The 19,647-nt window shown below is 35.9% G+C and overlaps 1 protein-coding gene across 1 annotated transcript in view; it reads left to right on the forward strand.

Moving 5' to 3' along the window:
- The first annotated feature begins 200 nt into the window (after window positions 1-200).
- plpp4 (phospholipid phosphatase 4) overlaps window positions 201-19,647 on the forward strand; it is a 192,668-nt gene continuing 173,221 nt past the window's right edge. The window contains exon 1 of the mRNA XM_042736114.1: window positions 201-717. Within this exon, the coding sequence (XP_042592048.1) occupies window positions 629-717 (89 nt within the window). The 5' untranslated portion in view covers window positions 201-628. The remainder of the gene's footprint in view (window positions 718-19,647) is intronic.

Consider the following 19,647-nt stretch of genomic DNA (forward strand, 5'->3'; position numbering starts at 1 on the left):
TAATGAGCAATATTATGCATTAGTTTGAAAGGATAAATGCGGAGCACTGAAAATGATTTCAGAACATTTATTATCACAGATATGGTAATACTTTAGCTGCAAGCTATTGCCATCCGAAATCGTTACTACAGAATGGTATTACCACAGATCCTACCATGGTGCACTAACAGTCCAGAGACTCAAATGCAAAATAGATCCAAAGGAGTGAAACGGAAAACTCGTTATCTGGCCGCATAGCCATAATGTAAATCTTAAGGAGAGGGGGGTCGGGCGGGGGGAGAGCGCACTTCATCTCAGACACTTTCCAGTGAGCATCACCTGGCTTAGATGCTGTTGTCTGGTTCGGTCCAGCTCACAGACGCGTCAGCGTTCACTCATCGCACTACATTCTTCTTCTGCACCTTCAAAAGGAACAGAACTCGCGTACTGTACAAACTACAACTGTAGTGCTACAAGGGGCATTTCAGCGGTAAAGGGTATTTTCCAAATGAACACAAAGCGACTGTACAAAAGACTGTAGCTGCCAGACGCCAAAGTGTTGCGTATTTAGGACAATAGTGGACTACCACCGACTTCTCTGGTTTGTGCTTTTGGTTTCTTTCAGTCAAAATTCGATTGTGTGAACAACATGAAGATGTCTCCCCCAGACCGAAGGAAATACGTGCGTGATTTGGCGCTGGAGATTGCCATAAGAGTGCTGCTCTTCGGAGTTTTTGTGTAAGTAGGCTACCTGCATTCGCAAAACATGCATTCATATGCGTGCACATTATAATGCAGTCATATGCAAGATGTGCAATCTATAGTGAAAAATATGACGCGGTAGTGGAAGAGTGGCTTAAATAACCAAGAGACCCATCCAGTTAAACCGGTGTAATTGTAAATAAATAATAATATTAAAATTGCTTATAAATACAGCAGCATAATTATTTTGATATTGAGGTGTAGGACTTTTCTTTACGTATATCCGATTGATCGGGTGATACAAAGTTTTGATCGTTTATCAAATGTATCTTGAATAACCAAGGCAATGAAGAGGGTAAAAGAGGGTAACACTTTACTTGCAGATTGTATATACTTTAATGGCTTTTAAAGCATTCTTAATTCATTGATAATACTTTACAATGCACCTTATAAGCTTTGTAAAATTATTGTAAATAATTGTATAATAATGTAGTTAAAAATGAAATGGGAAGTGTTTTAACATAGATTAAAATTATTTTTAAACATGTAGCCATCTAAAGGATTACAATTTATATTATAAGATTATGAAATCATTATAGTGCCCACATACAGGCTTCAAGTAAGTGTTACCAAGGAGATTTCTTGAAATGCACAGTACAAAGGCAAGCACCAACATAACCTGCAGAGAGAATTAGATGAGAAATTCTGTCTATAGCAAGAGACAGCCTTGTGCTTTGTGTGCAAACAGGTTATTTGGGGTTCTTAATTTAAGGATGTCTGATAGAATATACATAAGCAACCTTTATTATTATTATTTTTATATTAAGGCTGTGTTACTATAGCAAGATCTGATGTCCTATTATGATGACCTACTGTTATAATATGTTGGCAATAATAAAATGAGATGGTTTGGGTGAGGTTTTTATGAAATAACGCCTGAGACTTACTGTATTCATTCAAAATCAAAATCATTCATTAATCTTTTGGTAAATGGCTTCTGCCATGCTAAATAATTTTCAGTCCCTAGAACAGTACTGCCTGCTCACAGAAATATAATCAGATGTGCTTTTCAGTTTATTCCATTGTTTGATTGAAATAGTGGCAGATAAATGTTCAGATGAACCTAAGCAATGCATGCATGCTTCCTGGAATGTATTTTGATGTTGCAATATGAAAAAGAAAATTTGGATGTGCATTCATGTATCTGTGCTTTAGTCACAGGGGGAATCAATGTGATGTCTTAGACTAGAGGAAATCTGGCCTTCGGTCATTCTTATTTATACAGTTAGAACTTGGAACATAATTCTGTCTTGAATAAAGAAACATTACACAGAAATATAACATATTACCTAGAAAGATCAGAAAAAGGCAAGAGTTTCAGGGTTGAATAAAGTGCCTGGCTGCCTGATGTTGATGATGATTGCCAGTAGTGTTTACTAAAGGAAACATCACTATTACTACTCATGACTCATCCTGCAACCTTTGTGTTATGGACATGAATGATACCTTGAGGATTTAAAAAAATGATGTGACTTGAGCCAGCTAGCAACCACCTAGCAACTACCTAGAACAAACTAGCAACACCTACTCAAACCACCCTAGCAACTGCAAAACAATACCCTGACAACCTGTCACTCTAGCTTTGTGGCAAGTGCCACTCTAATTTTCTTTAAGTTATCACTGTGGTGTATTGATATTCAGGTTTGATTGTGGCATTCGTCATGTGTAACCCAACATAGTAAACAGTAGCACATTTGTTAAATATCTATTTTCTTTTCTGCTTTTCTGGCACTTGATTATTTTGTACCTGCCAGGTGTTGTCTGCTGCAACAGGAATCCAGTGAAATGCATTGTCTTTACAATATGAGTTTATGACTAGAAAAGCTGGCCTCCAAGCACAACATCTGCTGCCTGTCAGCAATTCTATGACCTGGCCCAGATTTTTCAGTCAGGAGATGGCACGCCTTCTGAATGCTAATCGCGAGAAATGACGTCCATAGTAAAAACGTTTTTTAAATTATTTTATTATTATTTTTATTTTTTTGAAGACCTAGAAAGCATATTAAAGGATATATTTAAAGGAATAGTTCACCCCAAAATTACAACCTCATGTAATTTCAAACCTGTAATGATTTTTTTTCTTTTCTTTTTGGAATACAAAATGCATCTGCTTATTATTATTATTATTATTATTATTATTATTATTATTATTATTATTATTATTATTATTATTATTATTATTATTATTCAAATCAGATCAAATCAAATCAAATCAAATCAAACTTTAGTTCTATAGCCCTTTACAGCAGCCACAAGGTGTCCAAAGTGCTTCACATCAGATACAAATAACACATCATTCAAAACACAATATTCAAATAAAAGTAAAGGAAAGGAAAACAGAATTATAAAACATAAAACACCGCTACTACATATAAAATGCCAATTTAAACAAATAAGTTTTAAGTTTGGCTTTAAAAAGTACAACGTCTGTTTCAGTACGCATGTCAGGGGGGAGCTTGTTCCAAAGCTTAGGGCCAGCAACAGCAAAGGCCCTATCACCCCACTGTTTATGCTTCGACTTTGGGACCTGTAAAGTGCGTTGATCAGAAGACCGCAACCGCCAATTTTGTCCACCCAGGGTTAAAAGCTCAGACAGGTACTCAGGTACTAGCCCATTCAGAGCTTTAAAAACAAACAATTAAATCTTGAAATCAATCCTAAAACGCACTGGAAGCTAGTGGAGAGTAGCTAGAACCGGAGTAAAAGCGAGCAGCAGCATTTTGTACAAGTTGCAAACGGGAAAGAGATGTTTGACTCAGACTGACATAAAGAGCATTGCAATAATCAAGCCTTGAACTAATAAAGGCATGTAAAGCTTTTTCCAAATCGTGCCTTGTAAGAAAAGGCTTAACTTTACTCAACAGACGAAGTTGGAAGAAGCAAATTTTTACCACCTTGCTGTATCAGATTTCATGATCCTGGAATTTATCATGATCCTATTTATTACTGATTAAATATTGCATATTTAGACATCTATAAAATAATTTCCCATAAACTAAGGTTGATGTTAAAAACCATTCCACCATTGACATCTTCCACTGGTTGTTCTGACTAACAGGACAGTGGGAAACAAGCCAGAATCTGTTCCAGCAGCCTTGAAAATGAAGCACTGGAATAAAGCAATCTGGAACACGCAGATGAAAGTAGACCTGAAGGTTTGCTCACCGGAGCTTAACCTGGTTGCAAATGTGTCTACAGATGTCTTCTGCTTCTCTGGGCCAGAAACTCACACTTGATCAACACAGAACTTATTTATAATGTTGCTCCCCTTACAGACCTGAGTCTTTCGAAAGAGCACATTTATCCTTTTCTAATGAGGAGGAGATTGCAGCCAGGGGTTTTCTATTTCAGTGTTGTGATTAGCTGCTGGCATTAGAGTTGTTGCCATCTTCTTTCCCCATGTGAAACTCATTTGTATACTACAGTTTTTTCAACTGCTTACATTTTTAAAACTCTGCCCCCCCCCCCCTTTTTTTTTTTTTGTAAATGTAAATACAAGTATTGGAATTGCACAAAATGAATGATGAATGACTTATATTTATTGATGAATGAATGAATTCATTCAAAATATCACAAACACATCTCAAAAGCAAACATTTGCAAACACATTTGCCATGATATTAATTCCTGTTAGATTTTTGTGTGTTACATAGAGAATTGTGTGTTGTGCTTTGCAAAAAGTGTTTTATGAAATTGAAAACTGAGTCAAAGGCTGAGAAAGTGTGTGGTTTTGCAGATTTGGTGTTTGGTTCTGCTATTTGAGTGTCAGATTTCAGAAATTGTGTGACAAGTAAAGATTTTGTGTGTAAGCAGTTGAAAAAAACTGTAATCTAAAGCATGCCATTAGAACAATGTCTTCAAGGTTTCACCTGCGCATTGTTCAATTCCCAAACAACCACCAGAATACCTTTGAAAGCAGGTAAAAATAATCATGATAGAAAAAGTATAGACTGTTAAACTTCACATAGCTGTCAACAGGAATACTTATTTCTCTGATCAAGTATGATGTTGATGTGTTGCATTTTTTATTGATTTTTAGATTCCCAAACATATGAATGTATTTGGATAGATCTTTGTGGCCCCTCTTTGTTTTATAACTGAGTGGTGCATCCAGAGTTCCCAAGTAATTTTTATGGTGGTCCTAACCTAAACCTTAGGAATATGTTTCATAATGGGTGAAGGACAGTTAGTTCCTTAGAAGACCAATGAAAAGTCCTGACCTTTCCAGCTCTGTTACTAGGGGTCTTCTCTTCTTGCTCTCTAAAGGGGATCTTCCCGTTGTCCTAGCAGCCTTATCTGATGGATATTTGTTTGTTAGTCCACCAATATCCGATAAAAATGCAGCAAACCTTTCTCCACATTGAGAGTCAGAAAGGGGCCCTGGAATGCCGTAGAATTTGCTGTTCATTATACATGTCCTAGTAACTGATCATTTCAAATAATACAGGATACAATATGCAGCATTCTCTTATTAAAAAGGGGGAAAACCCAAAACAAACATCAGTAAGGATCAACAATGTGAAATCATAAAACCAAGGTAAGGTGCCTTGCCAACTATGTAGCCAAACAAGCTCAGTTTTACAAGACCATTTACATACTATGCCCACACTATACACTTGCCCTTTGCTGAACTTTGTATTATGTTTTTGTTCCCTTAGTTGCGAATTGAGAAAAAGCGGTTTGCATTTTCAGGAAATTACATTTTGTTCCATTAACAGAATTGAATAATGGGTCTGCAAGAATATGCCAGTGTACACATCATCCATTTAGGACAGCATATTCTGGACACTGCTTCTCTCAGTGTAATCAATCTGACATTGTTCTGCAACTTTCTTTTTTTCTTTTTTTTTCTTTAGATAATCAATGTGAATCCACAGGGCGTCCAAACGTTTGTTGTGTTGCACACCTGTGTTGCATGATTGACTAGGCATAGGTTGACAATCTATCACGTTGGAGAGGCACCTTTTGCTTCATCCATTTTTTTTTTTCTATCAGCTTTCACACTGTTTTTCAAGTCAGTTTTTGTTTCTTTAATTGATGACATTTGCATCCCTGCAGTGCAGGGACACTGGTTTTGGTAAAAAGTGTAGAGTAAATGTGTTTAAATAAATTATGTTCATTAGTGGGCTTAAAACTCATGCAACTATATGCTGCCATCTTGGTTGCCAGAACCATGTGACTAATATTTGAGTTATTGTAATAGTAATATATTGTTTAGAGTGTTTGGAACTAGTGTTGTGTCCATCTTGTCAAGTCTGAGTCCAATTCTTTAACCAAGTGAGTTTAATTGAGGGACATTTATTGATGTCTTGTGATCTTAATTTTATGTCGTTACTTATTTTTCATCTTTCATGTTACACATAACATGGATTCGACTGTACTGAGTCCAAAATATCCAAGTCTGTGTTGAGTTTGAATACAAGTCCATCCGAGAGCGTCTAAGTCAGAGTTTGTTCATATTTGTAGTCCGAGTCTAAGTTTGAGTCCAAGTACCTCAACTCTATTTGGAACTAAGCTAGATCTTAACCTTTAAAAAATTTATTACTTATCAACAGCTATTATAGTCATTTTTGTTGTTTTTCTTTTTATTGTATATGTATCAGTCAAATCTTTTATTTATTTTTTTATTTTTTATTTCTGGATTCACCAGGTATACAGTAAGCCATGATCTGTTCTTGCAGGGTTGCCAGTCTGTTTCTCATTTACTAGCTCCCAGTGCTTTTTTAAAGGATCCTTAAATTAATTTATAGTGTATGAAATCTAACTTGGCATTTGTTAAAGTGCAAATGAGACATAAACAGGATTTGTTTTCTGTCAGGCTTTTCCAAAATTAAAACTCAGCAAGAGACATATTCATGCTCCAAAAAGACAAATGTGAAAGGTAGCATTTACATTGTCACTAGGGGTATACACAGGAAATAGAGAGAAATGAATGACTCTGTCAGGACAGCATTTGTTATTTAATTAAATTATTTAATTTAACCCCACAGCATAAGTGTGATTTTGCTTTTAAAACATGGCAGAAAATGGTATTTTAGACAAATGTTTTCCAGTGAATGAAAGCACGTGTTTGTGTGCTGTTTACAGAACTTTACAATAATATTCTAAGTACTTTAAATAGAATCCATGTTGTGACCAGTTTGCATGAAATTTCATGAAAAGGCTTCAGCTGGGCACTGGTCCTCCAGGACTAGAATTGAAGAACACTGCATACTATAGGCTTTAGTTTACATCATATCCTAATCGAACCCTTATTTGCTACTTGCTGCTGCTAGTTGCATACTATAAAACTAAAATGTATGGCAGCATAAAATGTGAAATGCTGTATGTTTGTTTTATCAATTTTTATTGTACGTTGGAACACTGATGGCCTCAAAGCGAACAAGACAAGATTAAAAGCCATAAAATTCCCATTTTGATTTCATGGCGTCTTTTACCACAGAGAGTGTTCTCTTTTGAGTGGTTTTGCATGGCTGGCTACTCTTAGTGTTGGTGCTAAAACCTTAGTGGTTGAGTGGGTTTCATCACATCTAAAAGCGTCACTGTTTCTATGTTTATTCTCCATTCAAATTTTTAAGATAATATATGCCATTTGAATGTTTGGGTAAGAGAGTATGGTAAAGTATGGTAAAGTCCATACAAACTTCAAATAGGTGCTTGTTAAAAGGCTGTTTGGGTTGGACACATTGTACTATATTTTTTCCATCACAGCAATAATTATCAGTGAACCAGGAGAAAAAGAGAGTTATCAGTGAGGATCTCAGTAAAAGCTACACTACAAAACAGGAGACCTGTCTTCACAAAGCTGCTGTTCTTAAGCTGAATTTTTAAAGGGGTCATATGATGCTGCTAAAAAGAACATTATTTTGTTTATTTGGTGTAATGCAATGTGTTTATATGGTTTAAGCTTAAAAAAACAAAAACATTATTTTCCACATAATGTACGTTATTGTTGCTCCTCTATGCCCCACCTTTCTGAAACATGTCGATTTTTACAAAGCTCATCATTCTGAAAAGCAAGATGTGCTCTGATTGGTCAATTATCCAGTGTTTTATGATTTGCAGAATGCCTCAAGCTTGTGACGGAAATGTTACGCCCCTTAAAACTGTGATGCCGTGTGTGCCTCCTATAAGGAGTTTTTTTTCTTCACATCACAAGAAGTATTTTAGATTTTACTAATGTTAAGAAAGTATTTAGCTGGCGCCAATAGCCTTGTAGGCAAAGTCGTTCAGAGTCCTGCGCTCACTGACCTTTCCTGATCCCATCGCCCTCTCTCTCTCCCAGATCGCTTTCTGTCCTCTCTACACCGTCTCATCAAATTAATGGCAAAAATGGAAAAATCTTAAAAAAAGAAAGTGTTTCATTATCTCTGGCACTGCATCATAACAATCTAATGAAATAATGCAAGGCTTTTGAGTATAATATTTAGACCAGTGTTGTTACTGAAAGAACAGTTATTTCCCCATTATTTACTCATTTCCACTATAGACATTCTGGTGAATATGTTGGCTACTCATTTCAGTATAATGAAAGTAAATGAGGACTGTGGCTGTCAAGTTCCAAAAGGACAAAAAGCACCATTAGTGTTGTGTGTAACAGTGGTCAAACGCTACTGTATATACTGTATATAAGTCATCTTAAAGCATAAGATAGGTTTGTTTGATGAACAGCATCACATTTAAGCTGATATTCACAACAAATCTTGAAATGAGACCTACCTTAATAGCTGTCATGATGAGATTTAATGAGAAAATATTATCATTGTTCTGCCCGTTCACTTGAGGACAAGTTTATCAGGGATAACACAATTTTTTATTATTACTTGCTGAAAGCTATTGTCTAACTTTAGAAGGCTTGCAAAACAGAATCCAAATCATAATATTGACTACTTTTATGGTGCTTTTTTTATTCTTTCTAAATCTAGAAATCCTCAGTCTCCATTAATTCTCCATTCGGAAGAAAAAAAGTGGCATAGAGAATGATATTAGGGCCAATAAATGAAAGAATTAATATTTTGGGGTGAACTAATCCTTTAATAGACGATCATTCTGCTCCCAAAAGGAGTACTTTGACCAAAAAATCTGCTTGTGATGCTTAAGATCCAGTGCATTAGTCGGTTTGTGCCAGAGCTGTTCAAATAGTGAAGTGCTCAGCTCTCTCTTTCTGAGGACACACTCATCTGGCAAGTCAATGAGGTTACATTTATTTTGCTCTCCAAATTGTCCATTATCCATTCATGGAACCAGTGTTTTTGCTAGGAGAATGTGCCTTTGGCTTATTCATACTGAATTTCTACATGGCTATTTTGTTAACAAAACACAACAAGGAATGCATTTTCATTTTTTATTTACAAGGATCAATAAGAAAAAAAAAAAAACCACCTTATTTTCCCCATTAGAGTGGGCCATTTGTAAATTTAATGGTTCTGGCTTCCGGTATTATTTGCTTCCAGCTATTTTTAGCTTTACAAAACAGCTTTTTTTTGCTGCTTGATATTGCAAACTGGTGTGTCTTACCATATTATTTTAATTTATTATCTTAATTATAAACACATTGGTTTGTAGTGCAAACAGTTTTACAGTTTACTGCACTTTGTTATTCTTCTTGTTATTTCCCTACAGTGGTTAATAAACAGGAAGTCTTGCACATCAACAGAAAATGGCTTCAGCGTTGAAACATAAGGTGGATATGTATTAAAAATTGTTTTAGCATAAGGTATTGCATGGTCCATGGGCATGGCCCATTGGTGTGTCCATTGCAGATATTTGTGAGGCTGCTGGCTGGGTCTCGCTGTCCAAATTTGCAAGGCTTTATAACCTGCGTAACACACGCTACGTAAACAGATCTTTCGGAGAGCCCTTGACCGCATCACACTCAAGCTCTCTGACATCAGTTCACCTGTTAGCTCTCGACCCTTGGGTGTTGAAATTACAGGAGTACATTGGAACGATTAACCTGGCCGGGTGTGACCTCAGGAAACTCAACCTGTCTTAGCCTTGTATTGTTGTTAACTTCTCTATGGGCAATAGTTGCTTATGGAAGTTTGATACTTTCAAACATGCAGCTTTTCACTTCACACTTCAGGTTAACTGATCGACTAGAGTCTTGGTGATTTCTTGTGGATTATTGTAATGTTTTTATCAGCTGTTCAGACTCTCACAGCACCCATTCACTACAGATGAGCAACAGGTGAGCAAGTGATCTAAAACAGTTTCTCCAAATCCATTACTTATCACAGCACCTTTAATAAAATGTATCTGTGGAAGATGTAAATAAAAAATCTGAGGTTTCTCATTTAAATATAATGAGTGTTTGCCTGGTTCTGATAAGATGTTGATAACATTCTGAAAAAGAAGGAGAGAATAAAGACTGCACCAAAACTGAAAAATACATTAAAAGCTTAATACAGTTGGTATGCTCCTTTTTGCAAAGGCTGTTCTAAAATATTGCATATTTTGATCAAATTTTAAGATATCATTTGTTAGGCATAAAGTGCTTATTTGTTAGGAATAAAGTTGGACATACAATACATGTGTCCCAAATGGCCTTTTGTTACGGGAAGATAGTGGTGATTAAGAACCTATTGTACTCTGTTAATGTCACTTTTCAGGATGAAGGTTAAAGTAAGATTGGAGTGGAATTTAATCAGGTTATCCTCCATCTGATATGAGACCACATGTGATGAAGAGGGCAGTTATGTTGTCACAATCAAGGGGAGTTCACACCAGAAACAGAGGAAAAGTTTGATCAGACTCTAAAGCAGAGCTCCAACCCTATTGGCAAAGAGAAAATCACCTTAAACTGTGGAGCCATTTACACGACACCATTTTCAATCAAACATGTAAAACTTCATATGAGTTATGGCCATTCAGTCATACGACAGCAGCATTTTTGGGCCTAAAAACACTAACTTTGAAATTAGGTTTCTATGTGCAATTTTTTTATAATAATACAGTTTTTCAATGTGAACTACAAAAACATGAATTTGTGAAAATAGTGATGTCATGCACATCTGTTCAGACTACAGGTATGTGCGCAGGCGCATAGTGTTTCTTTACAAAGTGACATCACAAATTACTGGCCTGGTATGCATAACAGAGCGTTTTAATCATTTTTGCAGAAACGGGGATCATTTTGACAGTGGTGATTGTCTGTACTTGAAATGTTTCAAAATACAAACCTTTTAGTTTAAAGTACATTGTTGTCGTATAAATGTACTCTATAAAAACAGAATGCTTAGCTCTTACCCAAGGTCCAAGCCCATTCTTACCCAAGCAATCATTACATTACATTCCAAACTAATTATACCCCACAAGGAATAACAGTTTTATCAATTTATAATGGCTGCTTTTCTGAAATGAGACATGATGATGAATGTGGCCAACAAATGTGACCTCTGGAGAGTGCAGACATTAAAATCATCATGTTTGACTTTGATGTCAGAATTAAAAATTTGCATAGCAAGTCTGAATGTTACTGCTACAGTTAAAACTTGTGTTACAGCATAATCGTGAAGATCAGACACTCTTGTGTTAGGTTCATGGAGAGCAAAAATAATTGCAACTAATCATATGTATTCAGGACCGCATAAACAAACAAACAAACAAAACAAATCAAGTTTAACAGTATTTTGGTGAAAACTCACTTGGTAATATTACAAATAGTAATATAGTACTTATTGTTCCATGTGTTATTCTTGTAAATCACACTTCTGCTGTTGTTTATGCACTTAAAAAAATTACCTGCTTTGCTACTTACTGCCATGGGATACGTAAAGGAGAAAGCAATGACTCAAGCACAGATGCTTCATGAGGGACATACCTTTATGACAAAAAAAGGAAAGTAAGACAAAAAGAAAAACAAACAAATAAAAAACCTCCTGAACGGAATGTGAATGTAATGGATGCCAGCTTGTAAGAGCTGTGCAGGTAAACCTTACAACCATGTCCTCAAGAGGTGCACTAATGACTGACTAATGAGGCCTCCCTGACCTCCCATTCAGGTTGATGCTGACTCTACACTCTAGTAGGATCAGTTACATGGACCACATTCAGTCTGTTGGTTAGACAGTTATTAACTGACAACATTTGCCACCCACTGCCCAAAATGATTAAGCCATACTGGTATGTCACTTTTTAAGGCAATTCCTTCTTGTTCGGACATATTTGTGGTCAAGAAATCTGCACAGTACTTATTTAAAACCACATGATAGGTTTTGACTTTCAACTTCCAGATATCATAGAACAACACTATAAACATGAATTTCACTGTCTTGAATCCAAAAACATCCATTTTTTGACCCTGAGCCCCAGGTACAACTAAATTGAATGCATCATGCCAAATGCCACATTTAAAGACAGCTGGCAGAATAAGTAAGGAGTCATTTAGACAGGACATTTTCTTGCATTTAAAGAAGCCCAGTGTTAGTGAAGTGACGTGGCCAAGTATGGTGACCCATACTTGGAATTTGTGCTCTGCATTTAACCCATCCAAGTGCACACACACAGTAGTGAACACACACCTGGAACAGTGGGCAGCCAATGCTGCAGCGCCCGGGGAGCAGTTGGGGGTCTCAGGGGTCTCGCCTCAGTTGTGGTATTGAAGGTGGAGAGAGCGCTGGTTATTCACTCTCCCCACCTACAATCCCTGCCGCGACCTTCGGGTTACAAGTCCAACTCTTTATCCTTCAGGCCACGACTAGATCTTAATGCAGGGGTCTTTTTAGGGGCGTAGATTACGCGGGGGATGGGCCCCCCCCCCCCCAACTTTTAATGTGACGTAAATTTTTTCGGGCAAGTTTGTTCACATAGAGGTTTTCAAGAGCTGGTGTGAATAAATATAGATTTAAACTCAAAGAGACATGATAGTCTGCGCATGACCTGATATTTTATTCGGACCCAGAATAAGGCGAGATGTACATTGCGGAGCGCTAAACACTCATGCAGTGTGTGTTTCATTCATACTTGAAGCCGGAGGGTGCTCTTGCGCAGAAAGTTGAACCAGGAAATGGACAAAAGCGTCCAGCTATTGCTGTATGAAAACAGTTATTTTCACAGAAAAACAGAAACTTTTGGAAACATGAAGACATTAAACATACGATTGCGACAATATATGGTTTATTTGTGTTTTTCAAGTCATCTCCAGGTAATAAATAAAGTATATGAACAATGCAGTGCTAATTGAAATAGCATTTATTACAGTATAGAAACTATTCTGCCTTATTATCTGATAAAAAAGTGTTTGTAGTATATAAACATTAACAAATCATTATAATTGTTATTATTATTATTATTATTATTATTTCTAAGCCAATTAAAAGCTAGAAATTAGAGAAAAAAATAAGTTGCCTATATACTACCAGTCAAAAGTTTTTGAACAGTAAAATTGTTAATGTTTTTTTTTTTTTTTAAGTCTCTTCAGTTCACCAACCCTGCATTTATTTGATCCAAAGTACAGCAAAACAGTACAATTTTGAAATATTTTTAGTATTTAAAAAAACTGTTTTCTCTTTGAATATATTTAAAAATTTCAAAGCTACATTTTTAGCATCATTACTCCAGTCACATGAAATAATTCTGATATCAGAAATAATTTTGATATTCTGATTTGCTGCTCAAAAAAACATTTATTATTATGATGGCGTTGAAAACATCTGAGTATAATTTTTCACGTTTCTTAGATAAATAGAAAGTTCAGAAAAACAGCATTTATCTGAAATAGAAATCTTTTGTAACATTATAAATGTCTTTATCATCACTTTTGATCAATTTAAAACATACTTGCTAAATAAAAGTATTAATTTCTATCATTTCTTTTGCGAAAAATAAAAAATATAAAGACTCTAGTGTATTGTTACAAAAAGCTTTTTATTTCACATAAATGCTGATCTTTGGATCTTTCTGTTCATCAAAGAATCATGAAAAAAAATTTACTCAACTGTTTTAAATAATAATAATAATAATTAAAAAATAGTTTCTTGAGCAGAATATCAGCATATCAGAATGATTTCTGAAGGATGTGACACTGAAGACTGGCGTAATGATGCTGAAAATTCAGCTTTGATCACAGCAGTTAATTACATTTTAAAATATATTCAAATATAAAGCAGTTATTTTAAACAGTAAAAATATTTCACAACATTACTACTTTTGCTGTACTTTGGATCAAATAAATGAAGGCTTGGTGAGCAGAAGAGACTTCTTTATAAAATATTAAAAATCTTACTGTTCAAAAACTGTTGACTGGTATATAGATTACAGAAATGTTATACTGTAATGTTTATATATACATCCTTATATATAAATCCTCAAGAAATAAATTACACCACATCTGTCCGAAGGGCAGACGAATCCCAGTTTAGCTAAGACTAAAGACAAGTCAATTCAAGTCACCTTTATTTATATAGCACTTTGCAAAGTCATACTTTGATATAGAAACATGCTGTTATTGTTTTTATTTTTATTATTATACTTTCACACAAACTAAATAATAATAAACTGTTTTAAATGGGTAAATCTTCTATACATATTTCTGATTCTTCAATTTCTTTTCTGACATACTCCACTTCTTCTTAAAACACACTTTTCCTGTGTTGTCACTATAATTGAGCATGAGCAGCGCAGCAAAAATAGACTCTGTGCCGAAACCATCACTTCATTGCTGCTCACGTGACACTCCTGCTTGATGCTCATGCACTACTTCTGCTCTCAGTGTGAATGCAGTCATTTGTTGACATGGAAGACTGTTTCAGAGTTTGGGCGCTAAATAGGAAAAATGATCTACCACCCACTGTTTTTTTGATAATCTAGGTATTATCAAATGGCAAGAGTTTTGCAGTTTTGTGAATTGGTGTAAACTATGAATTGAATTGAATTGAATTGAAATAGAGCTGAGTATCTAGTCGTGATGATCTAGTCGTGAGCCTCTTACTGGTTGAGGGCATCTAGGGAAAACAAGCACACAATATTGTGTTGTAACACATTATTCCCTTAGGCCGCTGAATGCCATGGCAGTGGGGCTTGAAATGTGAAATTGAAAAGGCCTTAATTCAAAGGGATAAACTGTCGTAACGACCTATTGCATCATGATACCCTCCAAAGAGGGACGGATGCTATGCTCTGGCAGAGGTGCTGTGCGGAGAACTGGTGGAAAATTTGATGGGAATTTCTACTGCTACTGACAGACCTGTCTCTCTCCTTCCATTCATAGCAAATACACTTAAACGAGTTGTTTTCAACCAAGTATCATTATTTTTTTCTCAGAAAAACCAGCCGGATGTTAACAAATCAGGTTTCAAAAGTGTCTATTCAACTGAGACTGTATTACTGTTGGTCACTGAAGCCCTGCAGATTGCAAAAGCTAATTCCAAAAAATCAATTCTCATTCGTTTGGATTCATCTGTGAATCATCAGATTCTTCTGTCATCACTAGGCATCACAGGAACTCCACTTCACTGGTTTGAACCTTATCTCACAGGTTGGTCTTTCAGGGTTGCCTGGTGAGGGGAGGTATCCTAAGCACATCAACTGGTCATGGGGGTCCCTCAGGGATCAGTTCTTGGACCCCTCCTCTTCTCCATGTACACTACATCACTGGGATCCATAATACAAGCACATGGTTTCTCTTACCATTGCTATCCTGATGACACACAGCTCTACCTTTAATTTCAACCAGATGACCCAACGCTAGGTGCATGGCTCTCAGGCTGCCTGGTGGACATCTCCGCATGGATGAAGGAACATCACCTGCAGCTCAACCTGGCAAAGACTGAGCTTCTTACCTTCCATGCCACTCCGACTCTACAGCATATCACTATCCAGCTAGGTTAATCAACAATTACCCTTTCATGTTTGGTCAGAAATCTCAGAGTAATCTTTGATTACCAGCTGACCTTCAAAGACCACATTGCAAAGACAGTTTGATTGAAAGATCAGGCCCTTCCTAGTGGAACATGCTGCACAATGTCAGTGTCCAGGCCCTTGTCAATTCTAGGCTGAACTGCTGCAAACCTCTACGAATGATTTAGAATGCAGCAACATGACTGGTCTGCAACAAGCCTAAAATGACCCACATCACACCTCTCTTTTTTTTCCCTGTACTGGCTACAGGTTGCAGCTCATATCAAGTTCAAGTCATTGATGCTTGCATACAGAACAGCCACGAGCTCCACATTCTACCAATTCCTCTTTCGAGTCTACATATCCTTCAGAAGCCTTAGATCTGTAAGTGAGTGACACCTCGTGGTACTGGCACAGAAAAGCACAAAATCACTTTCCAGAACATTTTTGTTCACTGATCCTTACTGATGGAATGATTTTCCCACTCCCATCCAGAATGCCAAATCCCTGAGAATATTTAAGCGACACCTGAAATTTCAATCAACATTTGAGTACATTTTAACAACAAATTTGTTTTAATTTTACTTGATCCCTCCCTGTTTCGTCTTTTGTTCTAATTTGAATGATGTCTGAAACTTTGTTATGAGCAATTCTTGTGCTTTTGCCTCTTTGCGATGAATCACTTTTTGTATTTTAATTGTAAGTCACTTTGGATAAAAGCATCTGCTAAATAAATAATTAAAAAATAAATGTAAGGAGAGACTTATGTCTCTAGACTTACCAACATCTAAAACTCTAACAACATATTTAATCAATAGATTGAATGTGTTTCACTATGTATGGAAACATCAAACTAGCTAACTCCTCCGAGCTAGATGCAGTTAGTATCATATCCCAATTCAAACCCAAATAATAATAATAATAAAACAGTAATAATAATCAAATAATTAAATAAATAAATAAAACTTCCAGGCCTGCCACATGATCCTTACGTGTTAACAACTCGGGATCTGTTTGCACACAACCAGAGTAAGAATGGGAAACGCTTGTTCGCTCAAACTGTGACCATGAACCATGTGACACCTTGGCAAATGTGGGATCTGGTCTGCGAGGTGCAGTGATGTGACTTTCTTCCCTCAAGAAGAGAGCAAACAAGAGTGGATCCCTTTCATTGTTATGCTCTCCTAGTGCACACAGTCAGCTCTTAAAGAGGCATGTTGCATGTATTCATTTGTAATAAAGTGAGTGCATGTCAACACACATCTTCAAAACTTTTTTCTAAACTCCTACTCTTTTCAAACACACAGACACACACACATACACACACACACACACACACACACACACACACACACACACACACACACACACACACACACACACACACACACACACACACACACCAAACATACATAGGTCTTGCTGAAACCAAGAATCTGAAGACGTGATAACACAGACACTGGGTCACAATGGATGCATTCCCATAGCATCAACACCATGAGGCAACATAGAGTTCCACTCGAAAGGGAACTGCACACACACAATGGAAATAATCTGTCCATAAAAAAGTTGGAAATTATATGATAAGTGCACTTTTGATTTCAATTTTAATTTGATTGCCAGATGTTTTGTCAAAGCTTTGGCCTAAAACACAACATGCAAGATTTTTTATGCCACCACAGCCTAGATAATTTATGTGAAACTGCTGTACATCAGTCTGGATATGTACATAGACTGACAATTAAAATCAATATAGATGGGAAAAATAAATAAATAAATAAATCAAGTGACTGTCAGTAATGGCTGCCAAACGAAAATCATAAATTAAAAATAAAATATATAAATAAAGTGCAAAAACATGTATGGAAATTTTCATTAAACATTTTAAACTGCTATTTTAGCATTTCTTTTTTTCTGAAATACTACTTCTTTGTAAAGCGTAAAACGTAATGAATAATAAATAATTGGATGTCACCATATTGGAGGTCAGTGCTTGTTTTAGTTGGGCTCTTGATCCTTTCTAACATTAGTTTCTCTGGCTGCATTCATTTTGTATTTCTGAAGTGCATTTGTTATGGGACAAAATGCAAGAGGTTATGTTGGTTACATTTTGGTGATGATATAGTCATCACGTGGTAGACTGATACATTGACTTCATCCAGGGGCTTTTATTAGCTCTTAATTTTACCTTATTTACATGAGCTTTGTGATATTATGTATTTTGTCAACAAAATATCTTTATTTATTTTTATTTTTTTTCATAAATTTAGAATAAATTTTATTCTGAATGTTTCTGGTGAATATTAAAGTAATGAATGCCATACAAAAGTCAGTTCTGTCTTAAAAAGTTTTTTTTTTTTTTAATGTAGGAAGTGGTAGGGGCAACAGGAGCAGCTTGAGTTCATAGGGCTTTGTGAAAATGGATTTAGTAAGTTATTAAGCTTTGCATGTTTGCAAAGAAATGACAAAGAAAAAAGAAAAAACAGCTTTACTTTGTGTTGTCTTTGTCTAAGACATTTAAAATTCACCTCCCATCAAGCTAGTGGAAGTGTCCATACTAGATTGCTTCCATTATAATCAATGAAGCACAGAAAGTGTGTGACTGTGGACAGAAAGTAAAAGTCCTACCATATGTTTATTCCACTCATGAACTCAGTCAGCTGATTTCACTAATTAGTTCTACCTCCTGGCTGAAAAACTGTGCTAATTAGCAAATCCAGGTGATTGGAACAAAATACTGAGGAGGACTTTTACTTTCTGAACCTAGACTTTCTACCTCTGTTTGTGTTGTAGTAGCCATTCTGGCAAAAAGCAAAAGAAAACATTTACTGTGAAACTACAGAGTGTTTTCTTTAGTAATTACTTGATAGGAACACAACAGAATGCAAAACTTAATTTCTAGAAGATTCCCCTGAGGACATTATCCCTCAAGATGGGAGAAGAAATAACCAGTGATGAGCCTGTTTGATCGACTTTGTGTATTGCATTGTTTCAGTGACAGATTCAGACTACCCCAGAAGGTACAACTACAAATAAACTACTCGACACAAAATAACCCAGGAGACTGAAGCCAGCTGAAATCAACCAAAAAAGCAATCACCCAGCAAATCATTTTATTTTTTAATCAAATAACAAGTCCTAGTCTATTGCAAGCAAGATTTAGCACATATGGACTAAAGTCTAATACTACTAAAACGTGTTCTCACATTTTAATATATTGTGTTGTATAATACAGCCTTACAGAATCATAAGCTTTTATGATGTGCAAGCGTCATTTAACTGATTTTTATTTTTTAAATATTTTTTTTTTTTGCTAAATGATAGACCACTGTGTTATTTTTGGGGGGAGAGAAAAAGTGTGAAAGTAGGCCATTTAGGTTGGTACTGTCATGATAAAGAGGGAAAGAATCAATTCAGGATTAAATTCATCAATCAGTGGCTCATTAAAATGACACATTAATATTACTTTCATGCTACTATTGACTTTCTGGATGCTTTCTTATTTGAGCCTTTTCTTTGAGTGCTTGCAATCTTTTTATACAGGGCATATATACTTTACATAATGACTGTCTTTCCTATTTGCCATTTGTTTCATTGAGCACCAAGGAGCATGTAGACCAGAAGTAGTGCAGAAAAAGAGAAACACTTATATATCAAAAGATATTAAATGGGATCAAAAATATTACAGCAACTTAAAATGCTCTATGAACACAGCTGAAGTTTACGTTGTTAAAATTTCTTCAACCTTCATTCATTTTCTGGCTGACTTTTATACCTTTTTTCAGGTAGAATCTGTTTAAAGTAAAGTAGGATGCATGCTCAGCTTTGCATTGTACCTGACAACACATCCTAATATGCTAGAAAGTAGTAGGTTCTTCTTCATCTTGATTTGTTTAGGGCATGTCCCACTCTACTTTTTACGTAATGTTACATAATGTTTCCTCCTTGCTTTGCTGTAAAAAAATGTAGAGCAGTCCTACCCACTGAGAGCCATGCAGAAATATCTACTTTGCTATAAATCGCTTGCAGCTGACATAAGTTGTACTTTTAGATGAACAGAAATTCAGA

The sequence above is a fragment of the Cyprinus carpio genome, chromosome B13, assembly GCF_018340385.1.
Source record: "Cyprinus carpio isolate SPL01 chromosome B13, ASM1834038v1, whole genome shotgun sequence".
NCBI lineage: Eukaryota > Metazoa > Chordata > Actinopteri > Cypriniformes > Cyprinidae > Cyprinus > Cyprinus carpio.